At 46.1% G+C, this 14,875-nt stretch overlaps 1 protein-coding gene across 2 annotated transcripts in view; it reads left to right on the top strand.

Annotated features, from left to right (window-relative positions):
- tm7sf3 (transmembrane 7 superfamily member 3) overlaps positions 1-12,813 on the top strand; it is a 59,221-nt gene extending 46,408 nt beyond the window's left edge. For both annotated transcript variants that reach the window (XM_063057614.1, XM_063057613.1), the window contains 4 exons: positions 3,401-3,550; positions 4,782-4,879; positions 6,756-6,918; positions 11,597-12,813. In XM_063057614.1, the coding sequence (XP_062913684.1) occupies positions 3,401-3,550; positions 4,782-4,879; positions 6,756-6,918; positions 11,597-11,859 (674 nt within the window). In that variant the 3' untranslated portion in view covers positions 11,860-12,813. The remainder of the gene's footprint in view (positions 1-3,400; positions 3,551-4,781; positions 4,880-6,755; positions 6,919-11,596) is intronic.
- Positions 12,814-14,875: the final 2,062 nt, after the last annotated feature.

The following is a 14,875-nucleotide window of genomic DNA, read 5'->3' as shown; positions in this document are numbered from 1 at the left end:
AATGTATTGGGAGGAATGTCAGAGGTAAGTTCTTTTCACAGTGGGTGCGTGGAAACCACTGCTGGGGTGGTGGAAGAGGTGTGTACGTTAGGGGCATTTAGGAGAGTTAAATAGGCACATAGCCGGCTGGTGGTGCAGTGGCATCCGCACCAGACTTCAAGGCGAGTGGTTCAGGTTCGAATTCGGACAACTCCTTGCGTGCTTTTCATCCATGCTGGATGAGCGTCAAGCTCGCAACTTGGCCCTTTTTTTTTTAAAAAAAACAAAAAAAAAGACAATTGCGAAAGAAACAGCAAGGTTGCTGCCTGATGTGCCATAAGCCGTGGAGAGGAGCAACTCAACTCAACTCAAATAGGCGCGTGACTGAGGGAGAAATGGAGACACAAGTGTGAGGGTAGGGTTAGACTGATCTTAGAGTAGGTTAAAAGCCTGACACAACATTGTGAGCCGGAGGGTCTGTGCTGTGCTGTAAAGCCATACGTATGCGCGCGCACTCTGTGCGGTGAATGCGGTGTTCATCTGAGGTGAGTCTGTGGTTCTGTATGATGCTACTTCAGTCAGTTTCAGCTTTTTGATCTTCACAATGGTTGTGTTTACGAGTTGATAATTCTAAAGATCTTATTAAATGGTCAGGGAAGATTTGGTGCTCTCAGTTTCGAGGGATTGCATTGGGTGCACGTATTGCTTTTTGTTAATCTTGGCAAACTCTAAGCTAAACCACTGCATGGAGGGGAGGTGCGACTGATGGGAGCATTTCATCCATTGAGGCTGCCCCGACCCCCAGTTCCCATTTCAAGTAGTTAAACCACATTTCGAGCTTCCTTGCTCAGTCTGTGAGACTAATGAATACCCTGAGATCTCATCACCAGGACAGCGAGCTGTTTACAGTTTACTGTGCTGTGCACTACATACATTTTGAACTTTTATTTATGGATAGATTTTGGTTTGTGTGCCGTGTGTGATGTGTTTTGTGGATACACTGTGGTGCAGAGGACGTCCTTTCGTTTGGTTGTATATAATGTATAGTCAGATGAAAATAAACTTGAACTTGTTAATGAACCTTGCAAGCTGGTCAACATCTCAGTCTTTTTTACTTCTGCTCCATAACCTTGACCATTTCCCTCACCCTGTAGCATCCACAGGTTAAATAAGACCTCCTGTTTTCAATCCAAAGTAGAACATAGAACATTACAGCACAGTACAAGCTATTTGGCCCATGATTTTGTGCTGACCTTTTAACTACTCCAAGATCAATCTAACCCTTTCCTCCCACATAGCCCTCCATTTTTCTATCATCCATGTGCCTATCTAAGAGTCTTTGAAATGTCCCTAATGTATCTGCCTCTACCACCACCCTCAGTGACTCATTCTACATAGACGCCATGCTCATTTTCTAAAAACCAGTCGCTCCTCAAGTTCCTATTAAATCCTTCCCCTCGCCTTAAATCCATGGTCTCTAATTCTTGATTTTCCCCCACCCTTGGGAAAAGATGGAGGAAGATTGCAGAGAGACATTGACAGGATGCAGAAGTGGGCTGAGAAGTGGCAGATGGAGTTCAACCCGGAGAAGTGTGAGGTGGTACACTTTGGAAGGACAAACTCCAAGGCAGAGTACTAAGTAAATGGCAGGATACTTGGTAGTGTGGAGGAGCAGAGGAATCTGGGGGTACATGTCCACAGATCCCTGAAAGTTGCCTCACAGGTGGATAGGGTAGTTAAGAAAGCTTATGGGGTGTTAGCTTTCATAAGTCGAGGGAGAGAGTTTAAGAGTCGCGATGTAATGATGCAGCTCTATAAAACTCTGGTTAGGCCACACTTGGAGTACTGTGTCCAGTTCTGGTTGCCTCACTATAGGAAGGATGTGGAAGCATTGGAAAGAGTACAGAGGAGATTTACCAGGATGCTGTCTGGTTTAGAGAGTATGCATTATGATCAGAGATTAAGGGAGCTAGGGCTTTATTCTTTGGAGAGAAGGAGGATGAGAGGAGACATGATAGAGGTGTACAAGATAATAAGAGACATGATAGAGGTATACAAGATAATGAGAGGAATAGATAGAGTGGATAGCCAGTGCCTCTTCCCCAGGGCACCACAGCTCAATACAAGAGGACATGGCTTTAAGGTAAGGGGTGGGAAGTTCAAAGGGGATATTAGAGGAAGGTTTTTTACTCGGAGTGGTTGGTGTGTGGAATACACTGCCTGAGTCAGTGGTGGAGGCAGATACACTAATGAAGTTTAAGAGACTACTAGACAGGTATATGGAGGAATTTAAGGTGGGGGGGGGTTATATGGGAGGCAGGGTTTGAGGGTCGGCACAACACTGGGCCGAAGGGTCTGTAATGTGCTGTACTATTCTATGTTCTGTGAAACATTGTGACCCTCCTCACTTAACCGTCATTGATCCTAATAGCAACCCACACAAAATGCTGGAGGAACTCAGCAGGCCAGGCAGCATCTATGGGGGGGGGGGGGAAATACACCGACGTTTCGGGCCGAGACCCTTCGGCTGGACTCAGTTCGAAACGTCGACTGTATTTATTTTCCCATAGATGCTGCCTGGCCTGCTGAGTTCCTCCAGCATTTTGTGTGTGTTGCTAAGATTTGCAGCATCTGCAGATTTTCTCCCATTTGTGAATTGATCCTTGTATCTTGGCCCATCATGGCCCATCAACCAATTTCCCCCGGGATCAATAAAGTATGACTATGTCTATAACTACTATTGTGTGGACCTTTTAACCCATCAGCATTCACCCCATTAAATCTAACCAAACAAAGCTTTGCTTGTCCCTGGAGTTTGGTGAAGATTGTCCATCACATCCACTGACAGCAGACCTGTGCAGGAGTGTTTTTAAAGTGGAGAACTGGGGCAGTTCTACTCTCTCGACACTGGAGTCTGGTCCACTGGTATGAGTAGTCGTCACAGACTGGGGTCCGCCATGGTTGCAGCGGACGATTGTGATTACTTCTGTGCCTTGTCATGCCCCGTGCTCTCCACGTGGTGTCACAGAGCCACCTTCCTGGCCATCGGATCTCACCGTAGATCTCATCCGCCCAGTTTGCTGGAGCTGACTGCACATGCTAGGACAGGCCTGTCCCAGTCTCACCAGGGTACGTGGCCCACTGGCTACCCTCACCTGGTTTAGCCCACCCATCAAAGTGTTGTACCGGGGTACGGCTGGTGTCGCGTACAAACAGCTACTTGAAGCCACAGATGAGAGTTGAGGATCTAGTGGGGCCCTAAGTGAGCTACCTCAGAATGGACATGACAAGCCCCTTCACCTGTGGTGCTACCCCTCCCTGGACACCCCATACACCCTCATGTGGTTTATAAGTGTATCACAGGTTGTACATTTTTTCCTGTTGGTGTGGTGTTCATGAATGCTCCTCTGGTTTCACCCAGTGATGCTGAGTCTGACTGCCATCCTGGGCCTTGTTGGGGGAACACTGCTGGTACTTTGCTGGTGGCGTTTTGGATCTGTTCATTTCTCCATGCTGTTCGTTGGCCTGGTTCTCGGTTTCCTCTTCTCGATGGTCATCTTCACACCAGTGGGTGAGTATCTGCAGGACACACACAAGGAGAGGGGGTCTCCTATTGTGGGGAGTCTAGGGGCTGCAGGCACAGCTGCAGAATAGACAGATGTCCCTTTAGAACAGAGATGAGGAGGAATTTCTTTAGCCAGAAGATGGTGAATCTGGAATTCATTGCCACGGATGGCTGTGGAGCCAAGCCATTGGGTATATGTAAAGCAAAGGTTGACGTGTTCTTGATTAGTCAGGGCGTCAAAGGTTACGAGGAGAAGGCAGGAGGATGGATTTGAGAGGGATAATAAATCACCCATGATGGACTGGCTGCAGATGTGATGGGCTGAATGGCCTGATTCTGCTCCTGTGTCTTGTGGTCAAAAACTCTGGAGGAACTCAGCAATCAGTCAGCATCTATGGGTGAGGGAGGGGTAGCTGACAGCTGAGATCCTGAGGGGGCAGCGTAGAAGCTGACAGGTGAGTGGAGGGTGGGTGGGGGAGGGGTTGAAGGTTACAGGTAACAGGTGAGCAGAGGGTGGGTGGGGGAGGGGTTGAAGGTTACAGGTAACAGGTGAGCAGAGGGTGGGTGGGGGAGGGGTTGAAGGTTACAGGTAACAGGTGAGCAGAGGGTGGGTGGGGGAGGGGTTGAAGGTTACAGGTAACAGGTGAGCAGAGGGTGGGTGGGGGAGGGGTTGAAGGTTACAGGTAACAGGTGAGCAGAGGGTGGGTGGGGGAGGGGTGCATTAAGAAGGTTGGATGTGATGGGTGGAATAGTTAGAGCTGAAGGAGGAATCAGATTGGAGAGGAGAGTGGACCATGGGAGAAAGGGAAGGAGGAAGGAGACCAGAGGGAAGTGATAGGCAGGTGAGGAAAAGAGTCAGAGGTTGAGAAATAGAAAAAGAAAAGGCCAGGGGGGAGGGAAATCACTAGAAGTTACAGTAGTAGGTGTTTGTGCAGAGAGATCCTACATTTTGTGGCAGATGGAGTGAAGGTGTTCAATCTATATCTGGGGCTCACCACATAGAAGAGGCCACACCAGAACTCGGCAGACTCCCAGATAAAGTGTCACCTCACCCGGAGGGACTGTCTGGGGCCATGACTAGTGATGAGACAGGAGGCAGTGTCCCAGTAAGGTTCGTGGATAATAAAGTGTGAAGAAATCCCATAAAATTTCCTACAATTATTTTTAATAAAATGTTGTCAAATTGGAGCACATAAATGAGTTAGGTGTTGATGAATTTAACTTCTCCACTTCTCAGGAAACATTGAAGTCTTCCAGGATGATTTTGTCTTCTGGGTGTCGTTTACATGTTTGGCTTTACTTGTACCTCTGGTGTCCTTCAGTTGTCCACGAGCCGTGAGTTCCTCCAGACATTTCAATCATTGTTTAACGAAGTTGATATTAATGTAATGACAGCTGTTTTGGCACTGCATTCTGCACCCATGCTGAGCTCATCAATTTCATCAACTTTGCCTCTAGATTCCTCCCTGCCCTTAAAGTAACTTGGTCAACGTTGGAGACCTCTCTACCCTTTTCTCCCTCTCTGGAGACAAACTCTAACAACATCTTCTATAAACTACCAATTCCCATGGTTACCTTGACTATACCTCTTCACACCCTGTCTCCTTTTCTCAGTTCCTTTGTCTCTGCCGCATCTATTCTCAGAAAGAGACTTTCCTTTCCAGAACATCAGATCTCCCCCTTCAAAGAACAGGGTTTCCCTTCTCTGCAGATCATTGATGCTGTCCTCACCCACATCTCCATTTTCCAGACATCTGTGCTCACCCCATCTTCTAACTGTGTTAAACATGATAGAGTTCCTCTTGTCTTTCCACATCCAACACATCAGTCTCTGCAACTTTCATCTTCAACAGGACCCTACCACCAAACATATCTTTACCTCCTCTCCTCCTCCCCCTGCCATACTTTCACAGGGATCCCTGTGATTCCGTCCATTTGTCCCTCCCCCGGCACTTCTTCCTTAAAGCAGCCAAAGTGCTACACCTCCTCCCTCACTTCCATTCTGGGCCCTGAATGCTGCACCTGCAAATCTGCTAGGGTCCTCTATTGTGTCCGGTGCTCTTGATGTGGCTTCCTTTACATTGGTGAGGCCCATCGTAAATTGAAGGATTGCTTCGAGTACCTCCACTCCATCTGCCTAAAGTAGAGCTTCCCAGTGGCCCAACATTTTAGTTCCCATTCCCATTCCCATTCCCATTCCGACGTGTCGGTCCATGTTGTTGTGCCTAGATGGAGGAGCAACACTTTAATATTTCCTCTGGATAGCCTCCAATCTGATGTCATGAATACCAATTTCTCCTTCTGGTAAAAACATTTTTCCCTCCCTTCTTCCTTCCCCACTCTGATCTCTTACACTTCTCGCCTGCTTATTGCTTTCCCTTGAGTCCCCCACCTCCTTCCCTTTCTCCCATGGTCCACTCTCCTCTCCTATCCGATCCCTTCCTCTCCAGCCCTCATCTTTCCCACTCACCTGGCTTCACCTATCACCAGCTATCTTCCTCCCCCTCCACCCCACCATCTTTATATTCAGGCATTTTCCTTCTCTGATTGAAGCCTCTATTCACAGAAGCCTCAGGATCACCACCCCGACTCTATCCACTTAGACAATGGCTGCTTTGCTTGCTCTTGCTTTCTGTATTAGCTTTTGCTTCACAATGTGTGTATGTTCATGGGTTTCTGCTGCTGTAGCCCATCTACTTCGAGGTTCGATGTGTGTTCAGAGATGCTCTTCTGCACACCAATGCTGTAACACATGGTTATTTGAGTTACTGTCATGCCATTCTCCTCTGACCTCTCCCATTAACAAGGAAGTTTTGCCCACAGGCAAACCACCCATTGGATTTTTTTTGTTTGTTTCTTACACCATTCTTTGTAAACTCCAGAGAATTGTGCATGGAAATCCCAGATCAGCAGTTTCTGTGATCCTCAAACTACCCAATCTGGCACCAACAATCATTCCATGATCAAAGTCACTCAGATCGCATTTGTTCTCCATTCTGATGTTTGGTCTAAACAACAACTGAATTGACCATGTCTGCATGCTTTTATGCATTGGGTTGCTGCTATATGATTGGCTGATTAGATATTTGCATAAATGAGCAGGTGTACCTAATAAAGTGGCCACTGAGTGTATACCATACACTTTGTGTTTTAAACTGAGCAAGAATTGAGCTGGCGTTTTCATGCTGACTGAATTGTGAATATTTTTCAGTTGAATATAACAGCCTGTGGATTGATTGGCTCCTACACAGTCATCCTCGCGATCCATGCCTTTGTGTTCACCAGCCTTGCCTACATCGCATTAAATGTTCTCAAGCACGCACTGGATGATGACTTCAAAGCTGCCTTCACGAATGTGCCCTTCCAGCTGAATGGTAAGAGACAAGATTGCTTAATGTCATTTCCAGTACACAAGTGTAAAGGAGAACAAGATAATTGTTACTGTGGATCCGATGCAGAACAAAAATAACACACCAAGATAAAATAAAAATAAAAAATAGAATGTATTGTATAAATAAGATAGCTTATGTACATTAATTGTATGTCCATAAAGTGGCACAAGGCACAGGGGTGTCTGTACTCTGACAGGAAATGATGAAGTAGTGGTGTTGGGGGTGTGGAGGGGTGGGTAGAGGGGTTGATCAGCCTTACTGCTCGGGGAAAGTAACTGTTTTTGAGTCTGGTGTCCCTGGTGTGGATCTACAAAGGCTCCTCCCTGATGGGAGTGAAATACAGTCCATGAGCAGGTGGGTAGGTTCCTTCATGATTGGTATATTTCTGTACAGATAGGTCCTTGGCGGGTAGGCTGATGCCGGTGATGTGTTGGGGGGATTTGACCACCAGATGTAGAGCCTTACTGTTCACTGCAGTGTGGTTTCTGTACCATGAAGTGATGCAGCCTATTGGGATGCTCAACACAGCACACCTATAGAATGATGTGAGCATAGATGTGCAAGGTCTAGAACTTCTCACCAACATCTCTACTTTCTGAGCTTTCCCTGATTGTCCCAAAACACTTCCCACAATGAGAGGTTGTGCGAGGTGTGCTCCCAGTGAAATCATTGCACCGAAGTCGTGAGGGATGAACGTGATTGCAGGGTGGGGGGTAAAGAGGACATCCACAGTGACCCTTGCCCCCCCACCATTTCATGAATGAGGCTTCATTTGGTAATCTGCCACAGTACAGTTATGCTTAATATTTTTATTTTGCTGAAATTGTCAAATCTTTAAAATGTATTCCACCCCTTTCAGCTGGGGGTGAGGGAGGAGGGGAGGCATGGCTGCACTCCGACCCTGTCAGCTGTGGGAAGGTGGGAAGCAGTCAGTTGCACTCCACCCTCTGTCAATGTGGGGGGGGAAATGGGGAATGGCTTGCACTCTACCCCATCAGCTGTTGGGGGGGGTTACACTCCACCCCCTGTCAGCTGTGTTGGGGGGGGGTTGCAGTTCCACTCTACCCTCTCAGCTGGGGCGATGACTGATTCACTCAGGTGGAACTGTGGGACATTTGATTCGAGGTATTTGTGGAGGTGAAGTGGGGAAAGGGGAAATCCGTCTGGTCCCCTCCAAAACTTGCTAATTTTTATTGATGCAACATACAAACCATCTTGTCCGGTTGCATCACGTGTTGGAATGGCAGTGACTCTGCACGTGACCACAAGAAACGGCAGAGTTATGGACATAGCTGGACACATCATGGAAACCAGCCTTTGCCCTACCCCCACCACCTCCCTGGGCTGCTAGCTGCCTCCGTAAAGCAGCCAGTACAATCAAAGACCCCAATTTCTCTTCTCCCCTCTCCTACTGGGCAGATGATACAGAAGCCTGAAAGCACATCCCACCAGGCTCGAGGACAAATTCTACCCCACTGTTATCAGACTGTTGAATGGTTTCGTAGCAAGGGGACAATTGACTCTCAATCTACATCATCATGATCTTGCACCTTATTGTCCACCAGAATTGTGCTTTCTCTGTAAATGTAATACTTTATTCTGCATCTGTTGTTGTTTTCCCTTGTTTAACATTGATGCACTATAATTTGATCTGTAAGGGTTAACTTTCAGGTTGAGTCAGTGGTAAGGAAGTCAAATGCAATGTCATCATTCATTTTGAGAAGACCTGAATATAAAAGCAAAGATGTAATGCTGAGGCTTTATAAGGCATTGGTCAGACCACACGGAGTATTGTGAACAGTTTTGGCCCCTTACCTAAGAAAAGATATGCAGGCATTGGACAGGGTCCAGAGGAAGTTCATGAGAATGATTCCATGAATGAAAGGGTTAACATATAAGGAGCATTTGATGGCTCTGGTCATGTATACACTGGAGTTTAGAAGATTGAGGTGGGGAAGGAACTTATCGACTATTGAAAAACCTAGATAGAGTGGATGTGGAGAGGATGTTTCCAACAGTGGGACAGTCTAGGACCAGAGGACACAGCCTCGGAATAGAGGTTCTGTCCATTTAGAACAGAGATGAGGAGGGATTTCTTTAGTCAGAGGTGGTGAATCTGTGGAATTTGTTGAGCTGTGGAGGTCAAGTCATTGGGTCTATTTAAATTTACTGGATACATTTTTCTGTTCTGTTACATCTCTGCACACCAGAAAAGGAGGTGTCATGGTAGCATACAGTTAGCGTGACCATGTTACAGCTCAGAGCATCAGGGTTCAGAGTTCAGTCCCAGCATTCTCTGTAAGCAGTTTATCTGTCCTCCCCATGGAATGAATAGACTTTCCCCCGTTTCCTCCCACAGTCCAAAGACCGGCTAATTGGTCAGTGTGAATTGTTGCGTGATTAGGTTAGATTTAGATCGGGGTTGATGAGCGACGCTGTATCACTAGATAAATAAATGGCAGTTGATAGGTTCTTGATTAGTCAGGGGGTCAAAGGTTATGAGGAGAATGGGGTTGAGAGGGAAGAAGTATCAGCCATGATGGAATGGTGGAACAGTCTCAATGGGCCGAGTGGCCTGATTCTGCTCTGCTGTCTTGTGAGCAGTATGCAAGGTGAGCTTTGCGTTCTACCTTAATAATAACTGAATTTATCAAAACTGGGGTGGAAGAGGCAAGTGATGGAGTCTAGCATTATGAAGCAAACAAAGTAATCCAGTGTCTTAGACTAATGTGGACTGAGATTTGGTGCTGTTTGGGTGGGCTGTCAGTTGTGAGTCACCTAAGGCTAAAGCGCACATTTGCGTTCACTGTCCAATGCGGGTTATTGCCATCTTCATGAAACATGCAACAGCCTTGTCTGATCCTTGGGTAAACATAAATTCGACTTGCCAGATTCCCAAAGCAACACGCACAAAATGCTGGAGGTACTCGATAGGTCAGGCAGCATCAATGGAAATGAATAAACAGTCAATGTTTTGGGAAAAGACCCTTCACATCAGGACTGAAAAGGAATGGGGAAGACATCAGAATAAAGAAGATGGGGGGAGGGGAAGGAGGCTAGCCAGAAGATGATGGGTGAAACCAGGTGGGTAGGAAAGGTGAAAGGCTGGAGAGGTAGGAGTTCTGACAGGAGAGGAGAGTGGACCATAGGAGAACAGGAAGGAGGAGGTGATGGGCAGGTGAGGAGAGGGAAAATGCCAGAGCGGGGAAGGATTTTTTTTAACCGGAAGGGGAAATCGATGTTCATGCCATCAGTTTGGAGGCTGACAAGATGGAATATAAAGTGTTGCTCCTCCACCCGGAAGGTGGCCTCGTGGCATAAGAGGAGGCCATGGACCAACAGGTTGAAATGAGAATGGGATTTAAAATGTTTGTCCACCAACAAGTTCTGCTTTTCGAGTGGAGGTGCTTGACGAAGCAGCTTTACGATGGGTCTCACCGATGTAGAGGAGGCCACATCAGGAGCACTGAATACAATAGATGACCCAGCAGATTCGTAGGTGAAGTGTTGATTCTCAGCTTGGCAGAAAACAGATCTAATTTGGACTGTGTTGTGGGGGATCTTTAGCAGACACTGGATGATGAACTGGCAGCATGGCATCCTGGAGGAACTCAGTCGGGCGACATCTGTGCAGGGAAATGAAGAGGAAACATTTTGGGACCCCTTCCTTTCCAGTCCTGGCGAAGGGTCTCGGACTGAAATGTTGACTGTTCATTTGCCTTCATAGACGCTGCTTGACCTGAGTTCTTCCAGCATTTCATGTTGAATGTTGAACCAGATTTCCAGCATCTGCAGGATCACTTGTGCCCCCCGCCCCCCCCCCACCCCAAACCAGATAGTTGGGAGATGTCTTTGAAAGTCTGGAAATCCTTAGTGGATTTGTTTGTTACATCCTCCAGGTTGGAGTACTGTGCAGTGATCCTTCAAACTGTACGTGAGCTCCATCACAGGTTGTGGCAATACTTCCCTGTGCTGGAGGAAGTGTTCACCCATGGTCTGAGTGCCGGTGGAGAAGAGGAATTTCACCAGAGTTTGCTGCAGTGTCTTTGAAGGTGCAGGAAGAACTCTGCTGAATGTTGGTGAACTGCACAAGGAACATTGAAGACCAGGAGCAGAATCTAATTAAAGATCTATGGAGGAAGAGGAGAGAACTAAGCTTGGTTTGGGTCAGACAGTCCCTCTGAATTAAAGGATCTTAATTGAAACACTAGGATTTTTAAGCAAATTACATTAAATTGTGATGGAGCAAAAATTGCATGTTCACAGCACAGTACAGGCCCATGATGTTGTGCTGAGTTTTTAACCTACTCTAACATCCTCCCTTCCCTCTTACGTAGCCGTCTATTTTTTTATATATGTCATCCATGTGCCTATGTCAGTTGCTTAACTGTCCCTAATGTATCTGCCTCTACCATCAACCCTGGCAGGGTATCCCACACACCCTCCACTGTGTGGAGGGGTGGAGGTACCTACTTCTGACATTCCTCCTCTTCTTCCCCCCCCCCCCCATACTTTCTTCCATCACCTTAAAATTACGCCTTGTATTAACCATTTCTGCCCTGGGCGGAGGAATGTTGACATACAATATAGGTGCTCTGTAAATTTACTTTGAACAGGAGGCCTTGCTCTCGGATGAACTTGTGCTTGCTTCTTCACGCAGATTACATCTTGCTGTCAGTGTGGGTGGTCTTGTTGGCGAGCGGAATGGTCTTCCAGTTCGTACGTGAGAAAGACCAGCCGGTTTTCCCGCCACATCCGTATCAAACCTGGAAGTGTAAACAGGAACGCCGCAAAACGAATGTCTTGGACCCCAGTCATCACATCCCTCCGCTGAAAGATCGGCTACGGAATAAACTGACTGCTTTCAAGCAGATCTTCGTCAAGCCACCACCTAGAGGTGAACAAACCCCTCTGCTCCTGTAGCCCATAGGCAAGCAACACCGAGTGAAGGGATATCTGCACCTTCTGCAGTGAGACCTGCCACTGTCGTGTAACCAGGTGTAAAGGTGGACCTTTCTGAGTTGATTTCGTCAAGGAAACTTCTGAACGTTTACAATGAGCTAATTTTCTTTGGAATATCTTGACTGATTTACTGACTCGTGGGGTGAGACTTGCACCTGTCCTATAGATTTAGAATTTTAGTGATTTTTGGAGCCGGAATACTAAGTGCTGCAAGACACGGGGTTTAAATCTGATGGCTCCTGTGCACACTGTTAATATTGTTACAAAGCATATTCTGAGAACATGAAACTTTCCTTCTCCTCCCTCAGGAATAAAGGTTGAATATTGCAAAGACCAGCTATGTATATTAGAAATGTGCAGTGTAATGGACAATAATACCTCACTGAATTTCTAAAACAATATTTCTGACCTTGGTACTACGTTAACTAGAAATAACTTTTAGAAATTTTGATCTTTAGTATTTAATGTTGCTTTAAGGATTAGGTCTATAAGGTTCTATTAACTTTTTTTGGTTAAGATATTAACACTGCCCTATGGCGCAGGGATCTTGAGTGAAAGTTGCTATAGACATTATTAGTAAGATATTTGTAGCCTTTTTCCATCCTCTTCAGCTGAAGTCCAACACTGCCTGACAAGTTTACAGCAGCCCATGACTGGGTCGTGGTTTGGAGGGGGAGGATTACAAATGCACATTGCATAAGTAAGACTGAGCTTCCTGTAGTAAAACTGACCAAGTGTCTGGGACCATTGATGGGATGTTCTCTACACCTTCTGCTCCTGTGGTCTAATGGAGGTATCTGTGCATTCTATCATGGCAATGGAGGATATCCAAGTGAATGTTACAATCTTGTCTAGAAAGTCATGAACACATGAAATACTATTTTGTATAAATTTTCTATTATATTAAAATTGTAATGTTGGATCTCTGAGGAATGTTCTGATGTGATTTGTAACCTATAGCACCTGGTGAAGAAAATAATAACTTATCTACAGGGCTCTTTTCATTGCAGACAATGTAGTTCAAAGTGCTTTACAATGGGATAAAGTCCAATTGGTTAAGGTGTTCGTCTGGTGATCTGAAGGTCGCTAGTTCGAGCCTTGGCTGAGGCAGTGTGTTGTGTCCTTGAGCAAGGCACTTAACCACACATTGCTCTGCGACGACACCGGTGCCAAACTGTATCGGCCCTAGTGCCCTTCCCTTGGACAACATCGGTGTCGTGGAGAGGGGAGACTTGCAGCATGGGCAACTGCTGGTCTTCCATACAACCTTGCCCAGGCCTGCGCCCTGAAGACTTTCCAGGCACAGATCCATGGTCTCACGAGACTAACGGATGCCTATTTTAAAAAAAAAGTCCAAACATAAGAATAAAAGACAAAAAGATGTTAGTTAAAACCAACATTAAATAAATAGTTTCTAAGTATGTGTTTAAAAGTGTAACTGAGTCTTAGATTTAGGTACTGAGTTCCATAGTTTAGGAGTGTCATTCTAAAAAAAAAACTGACCTGCCAATTTTCTTTTGAGGGAGATTCCTTATGTTTAAGAGACCGACAGAAGACCTGAGAGCTCAAGCAGGATTATAAAACGAAAGTGATACTGTGATGCACTCCGGTCCAGTCCATTGCGAGCTTTAAAAACAAGCAGAACTGTAATGAAGTGTGGCTGCCATTGTGAACCTCTCATCGCAGTGTGGTGGTGAGAAGCACATATCTGGAGAAAAGTCGGTCCTTGTCCTCACTCATTCAACAGCTTGGATAGGGCATCAGTTTTGAATAAGATGTCACATTACAAGCTCCATCTTCATGTCTGAGATGTGTAAGGGGCTTGGCAATTAATACAAGAACCCTCACTATCTCAGCAACTCTATATCCACAATACTCTAAACAACAGTCTGAACACTTATATTGCTGACGATTCTAGTATATTTATCACGTACATCAAAACAGGCAGTGAAATGCATGAAGTTCGTTTGCATGAACAAACAACACACCTCGAGTAGTGTCTCTACCCCTCCCTTTTCTCCCAACACCCACACACAGATGGTCCTCTAACTCTAAGATGTTCTGTTTTCTCTGGCCTCCGGCATCCAGCAAGCCTGGAATTGTACATTTTGGTGATTTGAATTTACAGTATTTATTATACAGTACATTCTTCAGTCACCTTGTGCTACAGAAATGCCAACAGAAGCTCCAGAGACCTCATGACTAGAAGAGGAAGGATCTTTCCCTGGAAGATGGACTACAGCTGGAATCAGTGGGAAAGACTGGCCCAGGACAGGGCTGTGGTGAGCTACCGCCAGTGGCCTATGCCCCGGGGTGATTGAGTAAGTAAGTTGTTTCACCTTAAATGTGATTACACCTGAATGGCTGCTCCAACCCAGCATAAAGAACCTGAACATGAAATATTTGGAGAGGTTAAGAAGACATACGGTGTATTGTCCTTCATCAATCGTAGAATTGAATTTAGGAGCCGAGAGGTAATGTTACAGCTATATAGAAACATAGAAAATAGGTGCAGGAGTAGGCCATTCGGCCCTTCGAGCCTGCACCGCCATTTATTATGATCATGGCTGATCATCCAACTCAGAATCCAGCCTTCCCTCCATACCCCCTGACCCCTGTAGCCACAAGGGCCATATCTAACTCCCTCTTAAACATAGCCAATGAACTGGCCTCAACAGTTTGCTGTGGCAGAGAATTCCACAGATTCACCACTCTCTGTGTGAAGAAGTTTTTCCTAATCTCGGTCCTAAAAGGCTTCCCCTCTATCCTCAAACTGTGACCCCTCGTTCTGGACCTCCCCAACATCGGGAACAATCTTGCCGCATCTAGCCTGTCCAATCCCTTTAGGATCTTATACGTTTCAATCAGATCCCCCCTCAATCTTCTAAATTCCAACGAGTACAAGCCCAGTTCATCCAGTCTTTCTTCATATGAAAGACCTGCCATCCCAGGAATCAATCTGGTGAACCTTCTTTGT

Source organism: Mobula hypostoma, chromosome 9 (assembly GCF_963921235.1).
Source record: "Mobula hypostoma chromosome 9, sMobHyp1.1, whole genome shotgun sequence".
Taxonomy (NCBI): Eukaryota; Metazoa; Chordata; class Chondrichthyes; order Myliobatiformes; family Myliobatidae; genus Mobula; species Mobula hypostoma.
Note: the sequence above shows the minus strand (reverse complement) of the source record. Positions and strands in the feature narration are given on the sequence as shown.